The following is a 17,367-nucleotide window of genomic DNA, read 5'->3' as shown; positions in this document are numbered from 1 at the left end:
TACATCACCTAGTTAGTTAGAAGGTGACAAATTTATTATAATAGAATATAGACCAATTCAAACTCCTTATAGTTCCCATGGGATGTCCAGTTGATTAGAAAGTTGTAGATTTACTACAATGGGGTATAGATCAATTCAAACTCCTAAAACTCCATCCATCCCCTAGCCATTTAGCGCTTGACTATAAGATGATCTTATGATTTACCTCCTTTCAAATAACCTCACCTTTTGCTATAACTTATTATAAATCTAAATTTTATATTTTTTGTTGATCCGGTAATTTATCTTCCTACCCATACCCTCACCTTTTTGCTACAACTTCATATATTAAATTGATCATTTAGTCACTAATCCCATGATTTACCCCTTTTCATATAATTTCATCTTTTGCTACAACTTGATATAAAATTATAAATCTATTTTTTATATTTTTCTTTTGATTTTTAATAAATAAAATAAAATTATCAAATCATATCCTTTATTTTTAAAAATGAATCGAATTAATCAATAATTTTTTAAAAAAAACTAATTTCTGAATTAATAATTTTAAATTAAATCAATTCATTTATTTAAACTAACCATTTGCTCATCCCTATCCATCACTATCCCATTATATTAGCAAACAATAAACAAGGACATCATTTAAGCACCTCATTTTTTTTATTTTCACAATTTGATGTATTGGAATAATAAGAGTTGATTGAGAATGAAATGCTACTAAATCAAAAACTAATAAAACACTCATTAAAAAAGATTTATTATAATGCTAAGAACAGTCTTACAATCTCCTTAACACCATTTGAAGTTCCAACTTGAGCCTTATTTAACCTGAGCCTTATAATGCAACTTATAAGTCGTATACAACAGTTAAGAACTACAAGGTAAATGAGCCAATAGTTGTTACCAATCAATCTTACCAAAAGGATGGTTTGATGTTGCATTCAAGGGCAGTGAACCAACCAACTCCTCAGAACAAGATCTAAGATATTCTTCGAGTTGGTAAGATTACGAAAGTGATGCTGAATCATTGTCATTGTCATTGTCGCCGGTGTCGGCCTCCTTCACTTCCTGAATCATTTTCAGCACCTGCCATGTGGTTGGCCTACTGTCTGGTGATGGTTGGACACAGGCTGCCGCAATGTGGGCGATCATCATTAAGCGCTCATCATCTCCACTGTCTTCTCGTGTCGATTGAACCCAAGCAGGCACATCAGTTGCGCTTAGGATTGGAAATTGCAGTGGAGATTTTCCGGTCAGAAGCTCCAACAACAGCACACCAAAACAGTAGATGTCTGATTTGGGAGTGAAAGGACCATTACATTTTTGGGTTTCAGGAACTCGATATCCTGATATGTCTTCGCTGTCTGATGGCTCGATGAGAAATGAGAGACAATTGTCAGTTAGGCAAGCCTCAAAATCAGAGCCAAGGAGGATGTTGGAAGCTTTGATGCTTCCATGAACTAATCGAGAAGCCTGGTGGATGTATGCAAGGCCTTGTGCAACATCTTCTGCTATCTTTAGGCATGAAGTCCAGTGAAGGGGCTTCGGACTTGTGGATCTCGAACCTATATAACAGAAAATAACAATTAGGATCACTCTCTTATTATAAAGACATAATGGATCGTTGCACATCGGGCATAAAGTTAACTAACTTCAACAAACAACACTGAGAAAGTTTAGCTAATTAGTGCTGGTATGAGCAACTCCATTTTCATTTAATGGTTACAAACAGATAGTAAAACTGAAATGACAAGTAGCTTCAGTTGCATCAGATTTTGCTCCATAATTTCGAAACAAAAGAAAAGATAGTTGTTAGACCAAACTGCACATACTCAACAAATCAAGGTACTATCACAGTGTTTGTTGCTTTCATGAACATATACCTATCTAGCAATAAATTAATTAATGATTTCGTTAAAGGATCCATATAATTTGTCCTTGATATCCAAAATGCTCACAAGCCAAGAACAAGAGAACAGAATACTGATCCATATTCAGATAGCAGAGGAGAAAAAAACTAGATATTAAAACACTTACGAGCTGATCTACCATAAACTACAACATGAGAAGTGAAATTTCATGCCAAAGTGCAAATGTTGCCCGTGGCAGTGATAGTTAAGACAACAGTTAAAATTGACAATAAGTTGAAGGTAGACTAAATGCAAAGGGCTAGATTTTTACTGTTCTAAATATAGCAAACAGATTCGAACAAAAAACACAAATTTGACTTCCGATTTGGTAACAAAGATATCCAATACGCAACAAAAGAAATAATTGTCATAGACACAGGGAGATACCATTCACAGAGATGGTAGGCAAAAGGTCCAAACCAACAAAAATCAGTGCATTACAGATGAACAAAATACAACTAAATCAAGATGTTTACATGCATGAACTGATAATTAAAGTCAGAAAGGAAAAACAGAACAAAATACAAACTTAAATCATGCTCAATTTATATTTAAGCTTTAAAGAATCATATCAATGCAGGTTAGTTGGAACCAGATTCAGAAGAAGATAATAACATTATGGTGGCGGATTTAGAATTGTCCTAAAACAGATGAGAAATAGGAGTGGAAAAAAATCTAAAACAGGAAGTAAAGCACAGTAAAATTTGAACAATGGAAGAAAAAAATGGTGAAAAAACAATGCAAAGCAGTGAATAAGAGAAGTTGATACCATGAATCAATGAATGGAGGCTTCCATTGGGCCTGTAGTCATACACTAGCAGCCTCTCCTCCTTGGAATGGAAGTATGCTCGCAATGGCACCAAGTTGGGGTGGCGCAGCCTCCCCACCACCTGCATGTGCCGCTCGAACGCCTCCTTCCCCGTCGCCGCCAACTTTGTTGTGTCCAGCCTCTTCACAGTCACAATGAGCCTGTTCTCCAGCACAGCCTTGTACGTCGTCCCCAGACTCCCCCTCCCCAGCATCTCCGCCGACGACTTCATCAGCTGCTCCAGCGTGTACACCTGCGCCTCCCCCGCGCAGAACACCAAGCACCCGCTCTTTGCCAACTTCTTCACCTTCTCCTCGGACACCGCCATCGCCGCTGCTGCAATCAGCTCGTTGTTCCTACTCTCTATCTCTTTGTTGTAGCTCTCCACAGCTGCAGCGGCAGGATCCGCCACCCCCACGACACCGTAGCTGTTGCGCTTCACCGGGCTTAGACTCTCCCCCCGCTTCATTCTCTTCCTCCGTCTCTGCGTCACCAACAACACACCCAGGACTCCAATCGCCAGCATCGAGACGGCCAGGAGCCATATGGCGACGACGGCCCCCTTGTGCATCTTCTGCGACGGTGACGACGCAGCCGCACCGGGGAGATTGATCCCGTTGTTTTGGCTAGGGTTCGTGGGAGATGGCGCATTGTGGGAGTCATTGTCACCATGGAAGAAGAGCACATGGGCTCCGTCGCCGCACTCCCTTTTGAGAATCTCTCCGCAAAGCCCGGGATTGCCGGCGAAAGAGGAGGCAGCGAAGGACGACAACACCCGTGTTGGGAATGCGCCGGAGAAGTTGTTGAAGGAGACATTGAAACTTTTGAGTGAGGATCGGTTGAAGGCGGGAAGGGAGCCGTTGAAGCGGTTGAAGTCGAGGCGGATAGAGACGAGACGGTCGAGCGAGGCAAGGGCCGGCAGGACAGGACCGGCGAGGTGGTTTCGGGAAAGATCGAGGACGCGTAGACGGCGGAGGGAGACGATCGAAGGTGGGAAGCTGCCGCCGAAGCGGTTGTGGCCGAGGAAAAGAGCTCTGAGGTTAAGCAGCGGGGAGAGGTCAGGGATGGGGCCTGCGAGGGAGTTCTCCTGCAGGCTAAGGATGCGGAGCTGATCGAGGCGGCCGAGAGTGCCGGAGGTGAAGAAACCAGTGATGCCGGAGTTAACAAGGACGACGCGAACGACGCGGCCGGAGGAGGAACAAGAGACTCCAGGCCAGCGGCAGTGGGCGGTGGATTCGTTGGAAGGGGGAGGAGGGAAAGCAAGTCGGTTACCGGGGTCGGCCGCCGACTTGAACGCGAGAAGAGCGGCGGCGTCGGAGGAAGCGCCGGTGGCGGGAGCAACGGCAGCAGCGCAGGAGAGGAGAAGCAGCAGCACGGCCGCGTCGAGCATTGCGATGGGGCGACGAGAGGCCATGGCTTCTCCTACGCTCGCAGTGACCTCATCCGTGTGCCGCTGCTTCTTCAGTTCTTCTGCTGTCGTCTTCTTTTCCTTTCTAGTAATTTTCAATTTCCCTCCCGAGATTTAATAGAATTTTTAAAACTCCTTTGAAATCTAAGGGGGCGTTTGGTTTAGGGGAATCAGGTCATTGTTGATGTTTGGATTATAGAAATGGAAATCAAATAAGGGAATGAATCCTTATAATTGGGTAATGGCTCATTCCCATGTCTCCCCCCTTCAATGAGTCATTACCCTATTTTCAACAATCAAAATATTCCCTTATTCCAAAAATACCCTTGACCAAAAACTAAAGTTTTTCCCCTTAATATCAAATATCAAAATATATTTATTTAATTTTTCTTTCATGTCACTTTCTCTCTCCTTATTCTCTCTCATCATATTTTCTCTCTCCTCATTTTATCATCCACTTTCTCTCTCCTTAATCTCTCTCGTCACACTTTCCTTTCTCTTTTTTTTCTCATCACACTTTCTCTCTCATCACACTTTCTCTCTCCTTAATCTCTTTCATCACACTCTCTTCTCTCTTTTTTCTCATCACACTTTCTCTCTCATCATACTTTCTCTCTCATCATACTTTCTCCCTCCTCAATCTCTCACATCACACTCTTTTTTTTCTTTTTTCTCATCATACTTTCTCTCCCATCATACTTTCTCTCTCATCATATTTTCTATCTCATCACACTTTCTCTCTCCTCAATCTCTCCCATCACGTTCTTTCCCTTTTTTCTCAATACACTTTCTCTCTCATCATGCTTTCTCTCTCCTCAATATCTCTCGTCACATTCGATTTCCTATTTTTCTCTCATCACACTTTCTCTCTCATCATACTTTCTCTCTCCTCAATCTCTCTCATCACATACTCTCTCCTCAATTTTTCTCATTACACTTTCTCTCTCTTCATCCACTCTCATCATATTTTCTCTCTCATCTTCTATTATCACACTCTCTCATCATACTCTCTTTCCTCATTTTCTCACATCGAACTTTCTCTCTCTTCATTCTTTCCTAGTATACTTTCTCTCTCATCATTCTCTCTTAACATATTTTTCTCTCACATTCAACTTTCTCTCACATCTAATTTTTTCTGTTATTTTTCTTTAAGGGTAAAAAAGGAAATTTTGATTGATTCCGATAGAAAATATTCAACTAACCAAACATTACTTTTAAAAGTGATATCCATACCCATACCCATTCCCATTCCACAATACTATGATTCCCATTCCGATTCCTATTCCTAGGAACGAACCAAACACCCCCTAAACCTTTTCATTTTGATTTTTGCTATTTTTAATAAAAGAGATTTTAAAGGAATAAAGTGGATATTTTAATAAAAGATTAAAAAAATTAAAGCATTTTTGATATTTAATCAAATAGATATTTTTTAAAAGATGTTATTTTTGTTGATGTTTATTATTAATAAGTTATATCATCACATATCAGTGTTCATATTGAATAATGAAATCTGGCCACATACGATCTTAGAGTCTGATTTTTTTTCCTTATATCTTAACCACCTACACTAATAAGCATTAGTCATCTATGATTTACCTTCTCCATATTGATCTAGAAACGGATTGACGAAGACATTAGGAGCAAATGAATCTCTTTCTATCACATATTGAGTAATGAAATGTTGACTTGTCCCAGGGCAAGTGTCATGATTATACCCTTCAATGATAGATCAGGTATCTAGAATTTAATGATAGATCATGTATCTAGAATTTAAAACTCAACTGCAGTATATTATAGAGGATTTTCTCTCTAATGGATAGCGGACCCAAAAACGTTGGCTGTCATGATGTGTTTTCATGTATATTTCCCCGATTTACTTGGATGGTTTGTGGAATTCGTGGGAAACTTTCATGGGGTCAATTCCATGAGATTGGCCGGTGACCCCAGGATTAGTTCAGCCAAAGGCTTGGATACCCGGTGTCAACTGAAAAAATAAAATACAGGCTTGTTATAATAGGATAAGGGATCAATTCTCGACAGATGCATATTCTCAGAAAAAAAAAACCTCTCTTTAGCAACTTGGCAGTTGACTTTAAGCTACTCCCGTGATTTACCTTGTTTCATATAATCTAGGGACAAGCTGTGAGAGATACTTGGGGTGAGCATAATCATCTTTTACTATAATATTTTAATGATGGGGTTTCTAGAATTGACATAGTTGATACATATATGAGTGTTTACTCTAATAAATTTTTGGATCAATTCTTAGCAAGTACAAATTGTCTCGTTAGGTATCTAACCTCTTTCATACAAAGAATCACTACGCTAGGACAAAATATGTCCCATGATTCACATGCCTGTATCTTATTATGGGGGCTAACAATACTAAACTATTTGGAGTGAGTAATATCACCTTTACTCTAATATTAAATAATGACATCCCCAAGGGCACAAGACACTCAGTGAAGGTTTGATAGTGATCCATAAAGTGAGGGTTCGATTCCCATTAGGCATATGCTTGCGAACGAACTTCTCATGTACCATCGACTCCAAAACCACTCATGTTTTCTTGATTTACAAGGTGTACGGGGAGGGGAGCTAAGTCGTACACCCTTCTCCTCTCAAGAGGAGAATTTTATATTGAATAATGGTAATTAATAATTTTATATTGAATAATGGCAATTAATGCCCCAGGGCACGACGAGTTGGCAAGAAGTACGATCGATACACTTAGCGTTGAGGGTTTGATTTTCTAGCAATGCACTTTCGGATAGTTGTGATGCTAAAAAATTTAGTGTGTTGGGCCGTTGGTATGTGGGATGATTCGTTTTCTAAATTTGTTTAGTGGACGAAATGTGAAATCGGAAGTCTATTCTAGAATTAATTTGGAGGGAGGGTGGAGATTTGAATATATGGTATAAAAAAATTTGGCAATTAATGAATTAGACAATGATGTCAAAATGTATTGGCATTTTTTTTGTAGTTTAGTAATTACAAATTGTATACAAAATAAGACCCAGATTTAGAAATTACTAAAAGAAAATAAAAACAAAATACTCGATTGGTTGTCCAAAATCAGCTAGGGAGAGAATACCTGGGGGGTGACTGTGCCGCGGCAGGCGATCGCGAAAGGGAGACAAAGGGAGGGATGGTTAGAGAAAGGGGTCCACCTCATCACGTGAAGGCGCCATGAAAAAAGATTCAAAGAGCCACTCACTCCTGCTTTGATTTGAAGTTGAACCGAGCCAATCTATCCAAATCACCCCTTAATTTTACCATATAAAAATTAGACCCTTTCCTTACTCAGCACGCCTGTGCCTCCTTCGATTTAAAGATCCATCCGAGGATTAATTTTTAAACCTTTTAAATTCATCCTCTATCTTCTTCCGGGTCACATCTCTATCCTCAACTGCACGATCCATGGGCGGCTTGCACAACCACCTCACACAACCTTCAGTCGGCCAACCTTGCGGCCTCCTTTGCGGGCACGACCAACCTTGCACGCGTCAGTCAGTGACTTCACAACGTGACTTTCGACACAACTGTCCCTCGTGTTTCTCTTCCTTTTACTAGGATTCTTTTCTAATCCTTTTTTTCCTTTAAGTATTTTTTCCCCTCTTTAATTTCTCCGCTTACTCAATCCACACCTCGAAAGAAACACAGCCTTAGTTTCATGCAGTGGAATTTAGCACAAATATCACTTTGCAAAGAGGGAAACCACATCATCTTTCCCTGTCACTCTTCTCTCCTCCTAGTAAACAGCCAAAAAAACAAAGAGGATCATTATGATGGAATTTGAAAAATAAAACAAAAATAAAGTACATTAAAATAAATGACATCCAATAAAGTAAGCAGAAAATAGCTGGATCGAACTGGGCAAATGACACGGACTTATCAGTGCCTTTTATGCTTTCTAGCTGTTGCACTTGGTTCTCAAGGCACATTAATAAATGCGTCAATGGATGCAAAGAGGCAGAACAGAACAAGCCCCCTCCATTCCGCCTTTTGTTTCCTTTACTTCGCCTTCAATAATTGCAACTAATAAGTGACTCCTCACTGAATTGTTTAGTGTATGATGAGGTGATGATATCACTCACAGGACAGCAAATCTAGATTAGATCAGATTACATGTCCTAGAAAACAGTGAACAATGGATTAAGAAAACGAGTGGATGCTTAGTGTTTTTCTAAGTTTACTACTGTTGTTTTAGCTTACTGTCATTGTTAAAGAAACGGAGTAGGATATGTTTTACAGATATTCTAGGGCTGTGCTAGGTTGATACTAATATGATTTATATTACTGATCTCATTAAGAATTGGGTTACCTCTTGATGGTTGTTGTCAATCTCTGATCAGGCCATGGCTCTAAGGTATAGCAGCTTTGTGACCTGTAAATTCTAACAAAGAGGTAACCAGTCTTTGTGGTTTCAGGAACCATGCAGTAAATCTACAAACTGGAAGAAAATGTACAGAATAGCAGATAGAATGTCTGCCAAGCAGAAAAGAAAATCACACAATTGCATATAAATTATAATTGGGAGGGGTGAATGATGTGAGTACATAAATATATTCAAGTTCAGCACCTGCAAAAACAATGATATCCTGGAACCTATGCAGGTGATACAACGTCAGCATCCAATATTTAATTTCTTATAACTGTATATCACGTCGATCGGAAGGGGGATATGTGAAAATATCAGCTCTAAACAAAAATTAGCGCAGACAAGGATTGCTTGCATCCAAGCCACCTGGATGAGACTTGCTTGATCTTCAAAGCTCCATCGCAGATGGAGCCATGGACGGCCTATTTTGGAGCTCGAATAGTATCACGGATACACGATATAAACTGATGAAATTCTACTTTCCTTTGATTTTGCAGTATGCATAAAAGCCAGAGCCCACAAAACCAAGAGCTTGGCCGATGACATTCAACTGGGAAGAAAATGCAGCATGCGGCTTCATTAGTTGTGAATATGGAAAACAATTGAAGAGGAGAAAAGGAATATTTGAAGTTACCGCATCGAATGGAAGCCCACCAAACAACAACCAGCCAAGTCCGATGGTAAACAGATCCTATAACAATATGCAGATTAAGTTTGACATTGTTATGGAAATGGCATGTGATTATGTATACCATGAGGGTGTTTGCGTAATTATCCATTAATAGCATTATATACAGAGGCAGTGAGGGGCTACGTAGGATCAAGAATAATTCTCCCTAGCCTAACATAGTATTAGAGCCATCATTCTTCCTCGGGTAGCCTTTCCTCTATTCCTATTCAGGTTGCTCTATGCAGATCATCTATGCAATAATTCTCCCTAGATGAAACGGAGGCCAACCAAGAGGTTGAGGTGGTTGGTCTAGCAATTATAATAGGCCCAAGTGTTCCCACTAGAATTGACTTGGACATGTCAGAGATACTTGTTATGCTCCCTTCTTCCCTTCACATTCATCGTCCTTAGAGTCAATGCAAGAGGTTCTATTCTATTCTTACACTATTATCAAATTTGCCATTGTTGAAGTCGATCCTTCCCCTCCTTCAGCTCAAGTTCCCACTATTGAGGCTCACCCTCCCTCCAGCCCCAAATGTGCATAACTCCTAAATATGCCTCCTACTGCAGCCCCCCTACATGTATACAGCCGTTGACAGCAACGTGATGTTGCTATGGTGACTTGTTTTGACTCTACTGCACCCCATTGACATGCTACTATCCTGGATCTCTCTTGTTTTGGATGCTCTCATACCCAGGCAGCAGGACCTGAGAGACCATATGTCTTAAAGCAATCATCAAGTTCTTGATTTGGGAATGTTGTTCAACTTCTTCAGTATAACATGATGAAGAGTGTGGAGTGTACCAGATCACTCGTGGTGGCCAAGTCAAGTGTAATGCAAGGTCATGGCCTTAGCAACACATGAGCTCATCTGGGTTAAGCATTTGATGGTCGAGCTAGGATACAACCGTACAGAGCTAATGGAATTGTATTGTGATAACCAAGCTATTATGCATTAGCCTCGAATCAGTATCTTATGAGAGGACAAAACAAACATTGATTGTGACCTAATTGGGTAGAAGATACAATCTAATAAGATTGTCATATCATATGTTTGTAATAAGTTGGGTCTTGCAATATATTTGAACCAGCTTGAAGTAGGAGAATGTTATAAACATGGCATGTGATTATGTAAACTACGAGGGGAGTGTTTGTCTAATTGTCAATTAATAACATCTATATATATAAAGGTAGTAGGGGCTGCCTAGGATTATGAGGAATAATTCCCTCTAAACTAACAGGTAGCCCTGCATAAAGAATGCTGGAAGATAACCAGAAGAGGGTCTGTTGAAAAGGAAAACCAACCTTCAGATTTCCACACATTGTTTGTGTCAGAGCAGAGTTCAAGGTCGTGTTCAAGAAAATGCAGTAGTTCAAGAAAAATGCCAAGATGCAGGAAAATAGCATCAAAGCCTGCAAAGTAAATAGGAAAATGAGTTTCAGCATTGCAGACTCAGTGCTGAGATTTTCTAGTTCGATGATTTCTAGTATGGATAAGAAATTTACCTGAAAACCAAGCGAATGAAGATAAGGAAAGTTCATTGTAAGTTCCAACTCACCACGAATGTACGTCAAGAATAACAAAATTGGTCCGCATACTATTCCTGAAATCAGCAACACAGAAATTTACATTCCACATACTGCTTAAAATGTTAATTTTTCAGTTGGTTACAGGTTCTACACAATGGTCTCCCGCCCCTTGGGGTATTACCATTACACCACATGAGCCCAAAGCTGTTTAGTCCACTGGATTTTCCTGGGAAAAATATGTAGCTAACCATCAAGATAAATTAAACAAACTATATAAAGAACAAAGACAAAGCATGCAGTTATACCGACGCGGTTTATCGTTGCTAGATAAATTGCAGTTGTCATGTTAGCGGTGAAGACCATGCCATAGCCATAAAAATCAAAGGATAGGTCTCGAGCTCCAGCAACAAAAGCTCCAAGGACAATCAACACAACACTGATAAAACCATTGGTATAATCATTAAGTATTGAATAAAATATTGAAAATGGTCTTGATGATATAAATAATGAACTGGAACAAAGAGACAGGGTAGATATAAAAGAGCTTATGTAGCATAAGAGGTTTTAAACTGAGGCCTACAATACAATTATGAATTGGTAACATTAAATTTGAGAAGATATATATGAGTGACAGAGAAGTCCAAGCAGTAAGAACAAAAAGTTTGAAAAAAATTACCTTCCGACAATGGGATATGTGTATTTTTGCCTCGTAAGTAAGTACTCTACAATCATCGTAAATACAACAGTTGTACGTCTAAGTGTGGTATACATTGGAACATTTACTCCACGAACAGACTCCATTACAGCCAACTGTACATAAAAAGCAGATGATAATCATGATATAATTAGTGGCAGGGTGTATGAAAAGATAGGTAAGTACATTGTTAAACCATGTAGGTTATGTACCATGTAAAGTAAATATGCGATAGACAGAGGAAGGGTATGCAAAACAGTTTGAAGTGGCACCAAGCCTGTTTTATGCGATTCACCATTTGCGAAAGAAATAATCCTCCATCGCCTCATTGCATAAAGCAGGCATATTGAACTGATCATCTGCAAAATACCAGAATTTATCAGAGAAAGAATATAGACATGAAGAACATGAAGTTTTACTATTAGTTGCAGACTTAGGAGTTGCTTTCTGAATGTAATCCTCCATCGTCTCATTGCATCTATTTTTTTTTTTCCAAAATCTCAAAATATATTATTAAAATGAATCTTAGACAACAGAAATGGAAAGAAAAAAAAAGACCAAGATCTAAAATATTATGAAAAATGGATAAGTAAAATCATTGAAAAGAAACTAATTCTCAAACTACTAGTACGACTGAATAGGATGAAACTGCGGAATATGAATTAGCAAATAAACTAGAAAATACTCCATACTCACTTAAAGAAACAAGAGATGCTTATGGATCTAAGTTTGATGAGATCTTTCAAACTTCAACATACGGAGAGCAAATCAGGACTTACTATAAATAGAAACATGTTAAATCCTATGGGGATTTGAAAGCTAATGATGAAAATAGATCATAATTCATAAGACATCAGGCAGGTTATATGACCAGCTAAAAGAAATCTATTGGATGTTGTGAATGCAGAAAACAATATAAAACATGTTTCTATTTGAAAGGAAAAGAAACTGATATTTTTTGTAAACAAGTGTAAAAGTAAAAGAAAATGGATGGTCTGAATCTTAAAATGACAATTAGCATATATTACAAAAAGAAAATTAGAAATTAAGACAAAAAATGAAAACAACAAGGAGAAAGGCATCATCCATTAACCAAAATTTATTTATCATTGCTCAATTCTATAATACATTTATAGCTCTTCAAAATAGAGTTTGTATTTATATATCCCTGCTAAATGGAGTCAATACAACCTAACGGACAAGATTTTTTAACTTTACTGAAAACCAATCATTGCTTAATAGCTATTAATACCAGTAATTGCTTTCATGGTAGACTTTGTATACAAAGATGCCTGCTAAAGTGAGTAAATATGACCTATAAGACAAGACTTTTAGCTTTATGGACATTAAAGTTGATTGACTAAGCTGTTAGGATGTAAAGTGAGTCAATATAGTCTCCTGGTCTAGTAGCATCTTAAAGCTGGCTATCTAACCAGTTATCCTGAAAGCTTGGGTTGTTAGTAAAGGGATAGATTTATATTTATTTAATGAATCACCATACTTGTGCATGTGGGACCAATGGGCATCGAGTCTTCTAATTTCAACATGCCCATTATTGACTTAGAGGTACAGGATTTTTTTAGATAATTAGGAATCAGACCTTGGACATCTTCCTACTCTAGTACTATGTTAAAGTTGACTACTAATTTCTTGTCCCCAAAGTTCAAGTTGTTAAAAAAGGAACTGGTTTATACAACGCACCACCGAATGTGTCCATTTGGGACCAATGAGCATGGAGTCTTCTAGCATCAACAATAGAGAACTTTCTCAAATCCTTATAGCTCTACACTTTCTTAGTTCGCTCAAATAAGCATACACAATATAAACATGAATATATCTCAAAGGTAAACTAAAATAGATCTTGCAAAAATGTTCAAATTAATGATAAGAACAAAAAAATGTATGAATTGGAGTAAAGATGAAAGCAAAATCAACTTAGAAACAATAGCAATGTCCAAGAACAATATCCAGTCATATATGACATTATAAAGGCTAAGGAACTGATGTCCCATGATCTTATTTTGATATTACATGCTTAGAAGTAACTCCTGAGATAAGTTTAGTTGTCCACCTATTTGACATATTTGACTAATTTTCTTCATAAATTTTTCATGCACCTGATATATCTATTAGCTGCTAGAAATAACCTCTCAATACAAGCTGAAACAAAAAGATTTCAAATCCAACCAAAACTAACAATGGCCAAGTGCAAGCAAGGAAAATGGTACACAAAGACACTCGGATTAAGTTTGACAGTCACATATGCAGAATGTAAAGCATATAAGAAATAATAGTCTATATTTAAGAGAAAAAATAGTACAGCTGCTGAGAGATCCAAAGTTGATACAAGAAACTGCTATAAGAGCAACTGAGAGTAAGATGGATATAAGATAAAGGGGTTGCATATGGACAATGATTAATCTCTGATGGAAAGAATGTTGTATTTGTTTTATTTATCTTATTACCAAGCAATGTCAAGGTCAGCAAATATATTAACTCTTATATAAATAAATTGAGATACTATATCCTGAGGTAAAACCTACAGAATTCATGGAATACCTGAAAAAGAGTAATAACATTAGCAGACGGGAAATTATACGAAGATAGAGCTGCTTTATTGAACATAACTAGAAGAACTGCAAAAAAGAACAAGCAAAAAAAAGTAAATTAATCAATATGAAAAACATATTAGGCCAGAGATATTGATAAATCCATAAAAAAATATTCATGGAAGCTTGATATCCTATATACTTGCCAACATCATTCCATATACTTGTCAAGATTAAGCATACCATATCCTTGTCAAGATTAATCATTCCATATATTCATACACCATCCTGAAAATCTCTAAAGTACTTGCTTGTAAACTTACACATCTGTACCTTAACTAATTAGCCACAAAATTCTTGTCTTTATCCAGAACAAAACTTAAGTATATCAATATTTTCTGGTATGTTATGTGAGCAGATAACAACTAGAGAGAAAACAAAAACACTCATTATACTTCCAACACCAGTAAACAATCCGATTGTTTTTCAATAACCTCACACCAGCAAAAAAAAAATAATCCATTCAGTATAATTTACTTTTATGCGTTCCAGAACTATCCAGAAAATGATTGCCTCTATACATGAGATCACTGTTTACTCAAAACTCCTAAAATGACAATTTATGTATAGAGCACTTTTGAAGCGAGATCACGTAGAACTGTGCCTGGAATTTGAGCGGACTAGGACGACAAATAAAAAAGGTTTATTTTTGCTGAAAATTTAAAAATAACAAAATTGAAGAAGAGCTGAACTCCAAATACACTAAATTTCCTTCATATACCCAAAATAAAAAAAACTCAAAAAGCACAGGACAACTTATTCCAAGATCGAACACAAGAAAAGATGATGAAAAATAGGAGGGCTACCTGCGCAGGACATGTAGGAGATGGCTGCAAAGGCACCTCGCCTTGTCATGGCGGATCCTCGGAAGAGGGGGTCGTTGTCGTCCACTCCTCGAAGAGGCGGCGGCGGGGGATCGGACACCGGTAGTAGCACGCTCTTCGGTGCCATCTACAGTCGATGCAGATCCACCAAGCGGCCTCTCTATCGATCTTGGTCGTGTTCTCCCGGCGAAAGCAGACGCGGAGAGAAGGTCAGAGCAAAAAACGAACTTGCTCGGTCGATCCGAAGAGACTTTTTATTCAACCCACAGGGCCCACACCCACATAACAAAGGCCCCGGCAATAAAAAATTAAAATTATATTTAAAAAACATAGAGAAAAAAATATTTTTGATTTTAAATTTATTTTTAATTAATATATGTTGTATTAGTTTCAGTAAAAACTTATTATAATAATACTAGAATAAAAGTATTTTTTAAATAAAATATTTTTAATATTTTTTTTAAAAATAGGTACTATTTTAATGAAAATATACTTGCTAGTGCAGCGGGACCGACAAAGGTAGGTGAATTACCTGTAAAATAAAAACAACCTCTTTCTTCTTTTTTGACTTGGATTAGTAGCACAAATTAATTAATAAAAAACAATTGACATGAAGAAATAACAACTTTAAAAAGTAGATAAAAGATCAGGATTTACTTTATTACAACTTAAATGGTTGTTAATCTAAGACAGATGGAAGCTCATTAAAATTCTCCTTCGTTGAAGATGGAGAAGCCTTTTACACACGTTGACAGCTCAGAAATGACTAGAAAAATTAATACAGAAGTTGTATCTTTCCTAGGTCCATGAATCTTTTTATAACCCCTGAAAAATATTATCCGAGGCTGGAAGGCGCCTTCAATAGGCTTGAAGGCACATCTAGCGTGGCAAAGCTTATCACCGAAGATAAAATCTTATCTTCGGCGTTTGCCCAATTTAAGGTGCCTTCAAGGGATTGAAGACGCCTTCCATAAAGGCTCGAAGGCACCTTCAAGGGTTGAAGATGCCTTCCATTAGAAAGGCAAGAGGGCGCCTTCAATACCATTGAAGGCGCCTTCAACAACTGTTACCAAGCTCCACACTTCTCCATTGGTTCTTCCGCTGTTCCGCTCGTTTGGGTGATTTCGGTAATCCGAAATAGGGCTCACCCAAACCCATTTTCTGGCCTTCTCCTAGAGCAAGCTTCCGCTCTGGCTTCTCATCCCTCGGAAATGCCGTGCGCCTCCTTCTCGTCCACCAGCGTACTCTTCTGCAGCGCCTCGTCTCTCGGATGCATCGAGCCCATAGACTCTCTCTCATACAGTCCTTCTCGCTAGTTACGTCTTTCGCTTGACTTCTTATGTTCCTAAACTCCTGCACACTTAGACACAAGGATCAAATACAACAGGACCTAACTGAACTTGGTTGACTATATCAAAATTACTCTGGGTTCTAACAATCTCCCCCTTGTTGATGTGTATCAACCCAAGTTCAAGTTAGAGTTAAAATTGTAATAAAATAAAAGTGATAACAAATTGCTTGCAAAATAAGTAAAAAAATTACTTGCAAACAAATAAATAAAAATTCTAAATCCTAACTCCCTCTGAACTTGTACCTATTTCTCCCCCTTTGATCACATCAAAAAAAAATTAGAAAAAATGAAACAGGTAGAAAAAAATTTGAAATAGATTTCTTAACAAGAATTATCAGTAAGCTAACATGTTTTAGAAATAATTTCCATTTTGTAAAGATAAAATTTTGAGCAAAAAATTTGACCAGAAAGTTAATAAAAATGATTAATTTTATCGACAAAAATAAATCAGATAAATTAAATTTCTAACATGCATTACTTTATCTAATAAAATAAAGATAATTGAGGCATGCAAACAAAAATTTATTTAATTATCTAAATAAAATTTAGGAACTCAAAATAAGTTGTGCCATACTGGGTTAACCAAATATTTTTTGGAAATTAACTATCTTTCCACTTTTATAATTTGATCCTTATGGTAGCTAAAATACCAATTAAGTTTTCGATGATATTTGTAATTTCTTTATGGAGAATGTAAAGAATTTGAGTATGAATTATATTTTTCTAGCAATCTTATTTTATCTTTTAATTTATCATTTTCAAATTTCAATTTATCAAAGTCTTCTAGATTGTATGCATTTGTTAAAATCAATTTTAACTTTGCATTCTCTTTTCCTAAATCCACCATATTTTTAAAAAATATTTTAATGAATTCAAATAATTCCTAAGGAGGTCGGGAACGTACCTTACTTATAGTTAGGATTTCGTTATCCGATACTCCCCCTTCGTCGTTACTTTTTTCCGAAGACTCTCCCCCTTCATCGATGCTTATCTCGGATGAGCTTTCTTTATCTTCAGGTAGGTATTTGATTATAAATGTTGTTCCGACAATTTCGTCGGTCTCGAGTTCTTCAAACGACGACTCAGTGCCCATCGAGAAGTTAGATTCAGCTTATTTTGGTCTTCATAAAGGTTCAAGAACTTTTCCCAAAGTTCTTTTGTACTTTTGTAGTTGTCAA

At 37.6% G+C, this 17,367-nt stretch overlaps 2 protein-coding genes across 6 annotated transcripts; both read right to left on the bottom strand.

Annotated features, from left to right (window-relative positions):
* Positions 1–718: 718 nt before the first annotated feature.
* LOC122030718 (probable inactive receptor kinase At5g67200) lies at positions 719–4,229 on the bottom strand. Its single transcript, XM_042589847.1, has 2 exons — positions 2,680–4,229; positions 719–1,565 (listed from the first exon to the last, which is right to left on the bottom strand). Exons 1-2 carry the CDS (start codon positions 4,130–4,132, stop codon positions 1,006–1,008), a joined length of 2,013 nt encoding a protein of 670 aa, XP_042445781.1. The 5' UTR covers positions 4,133–4,229; the 3' UTR covers positions 719–1,005.
* A 2,842-nt stretch (positions 4,230–7,071) lies between these two features.
* Positions 7,072–15,074, bottom strand: LOC122030662 (UDP-N-acetylglucosamine transporter UGNT1-like). 5 transcript variants are annotated; one of them, XM_042589844.1, is made up of 10 exons: positions 14,821–15,074; positions 13,965–14,041; positions 11,618–11,764; positions 11,388–11,521; positions 11,017–11,147; positions 10,893–10,937; positions 10,688–10,785; positions 10,487–10,594; positions 8,454–8,516; positions 7,072–8,262 (listed from the first exon to the last, which is right to left on the bottom strand). In XM_042589844.1, the coding sequence occupies exons 1-9, from the start codon at positions 14,963–14,965 to the stop codon at positions 8,481–8,483; spliced, it is 921 nt and encodes a 306-aa protein (XP_042445778.1). In that variant the 5' UTR covers positions 14,966–15,074; the 3' UTR covers positions 7,072–8,262; positions 8,454–8,480. The 5 variants fall into 5 exon arrangements, with proteins under 5 accessions (XP_042445778.1, XP_042445780.1, XP_042445779.1 ...); XM_042589846.1 differs by having other exon boundaries at positions 7,072–8,152; XM_042589845.1 differs by having other exon boundaries at positions 7,072–7,880.
* Positions 15,075–17,367: the final 2,293 nt, after the last annotated feature.

Source organism: Zingiber officinale, chromosome 1A (genome assembly GCF_018446385.1).
Source record: "Zingiber officinale cultivar Zhangliang chromosome 1A, Zo_v1.1, whole genome shotgun sequence".
NCBI classification, from domain to species: domain Eukaryota; kingdom Viridiplantae; phylum Streptophyta; class Magnoliopsida; order Zingiberales; family Zingiberaceae; genus Zingiber; species Zingiber officinale.
The sequence above is the reverse complement of the archived record's forward strand: the minus strand, read 5'-3'. Positions and strand labels throughout refer to the sequence as shown.

Excerpts from the sequence above, each read along its gene's own strand:
- LOC122030718 (XM_042589847.1), bottom strand. The coding sequence starts at position 4,132 with ATGGCCTCTCGTCGCCCCATCGCAATGCTCGACGCGGCCGTGCTGCTG. Across the intron at positions 1,566-2,679 it reads CCTCCATTCATTGATTCATG|GTTCGAGATCCACAAGTCCG; the intron begins GTATCAACTTCT and ends TCTGTTATATAG.
- LOC122030662 (XM_042589841.1), bottom strand. The coding sequence starts at position 14,965 with ATGGCACCGAAGAGCGTGCTACTACCGGTGTCCGATCCCCCGCCGCCG. Across the intron at positions 10,786-10,892 it reads TGGGCTCATGTGGTGTAATG|GAATAGTATGCGGACCAATT; the intron begins GTAATACCCCAA and ends TGCTGATTTCAG. Across the intron at positions 9,202-10,486 it reads CAATGTGTGGAAATCTGAAG|GATCTGTTTACCATCGGACT; the intron begins GTTGGTTTTCCT and ends ATATTGTTATAG.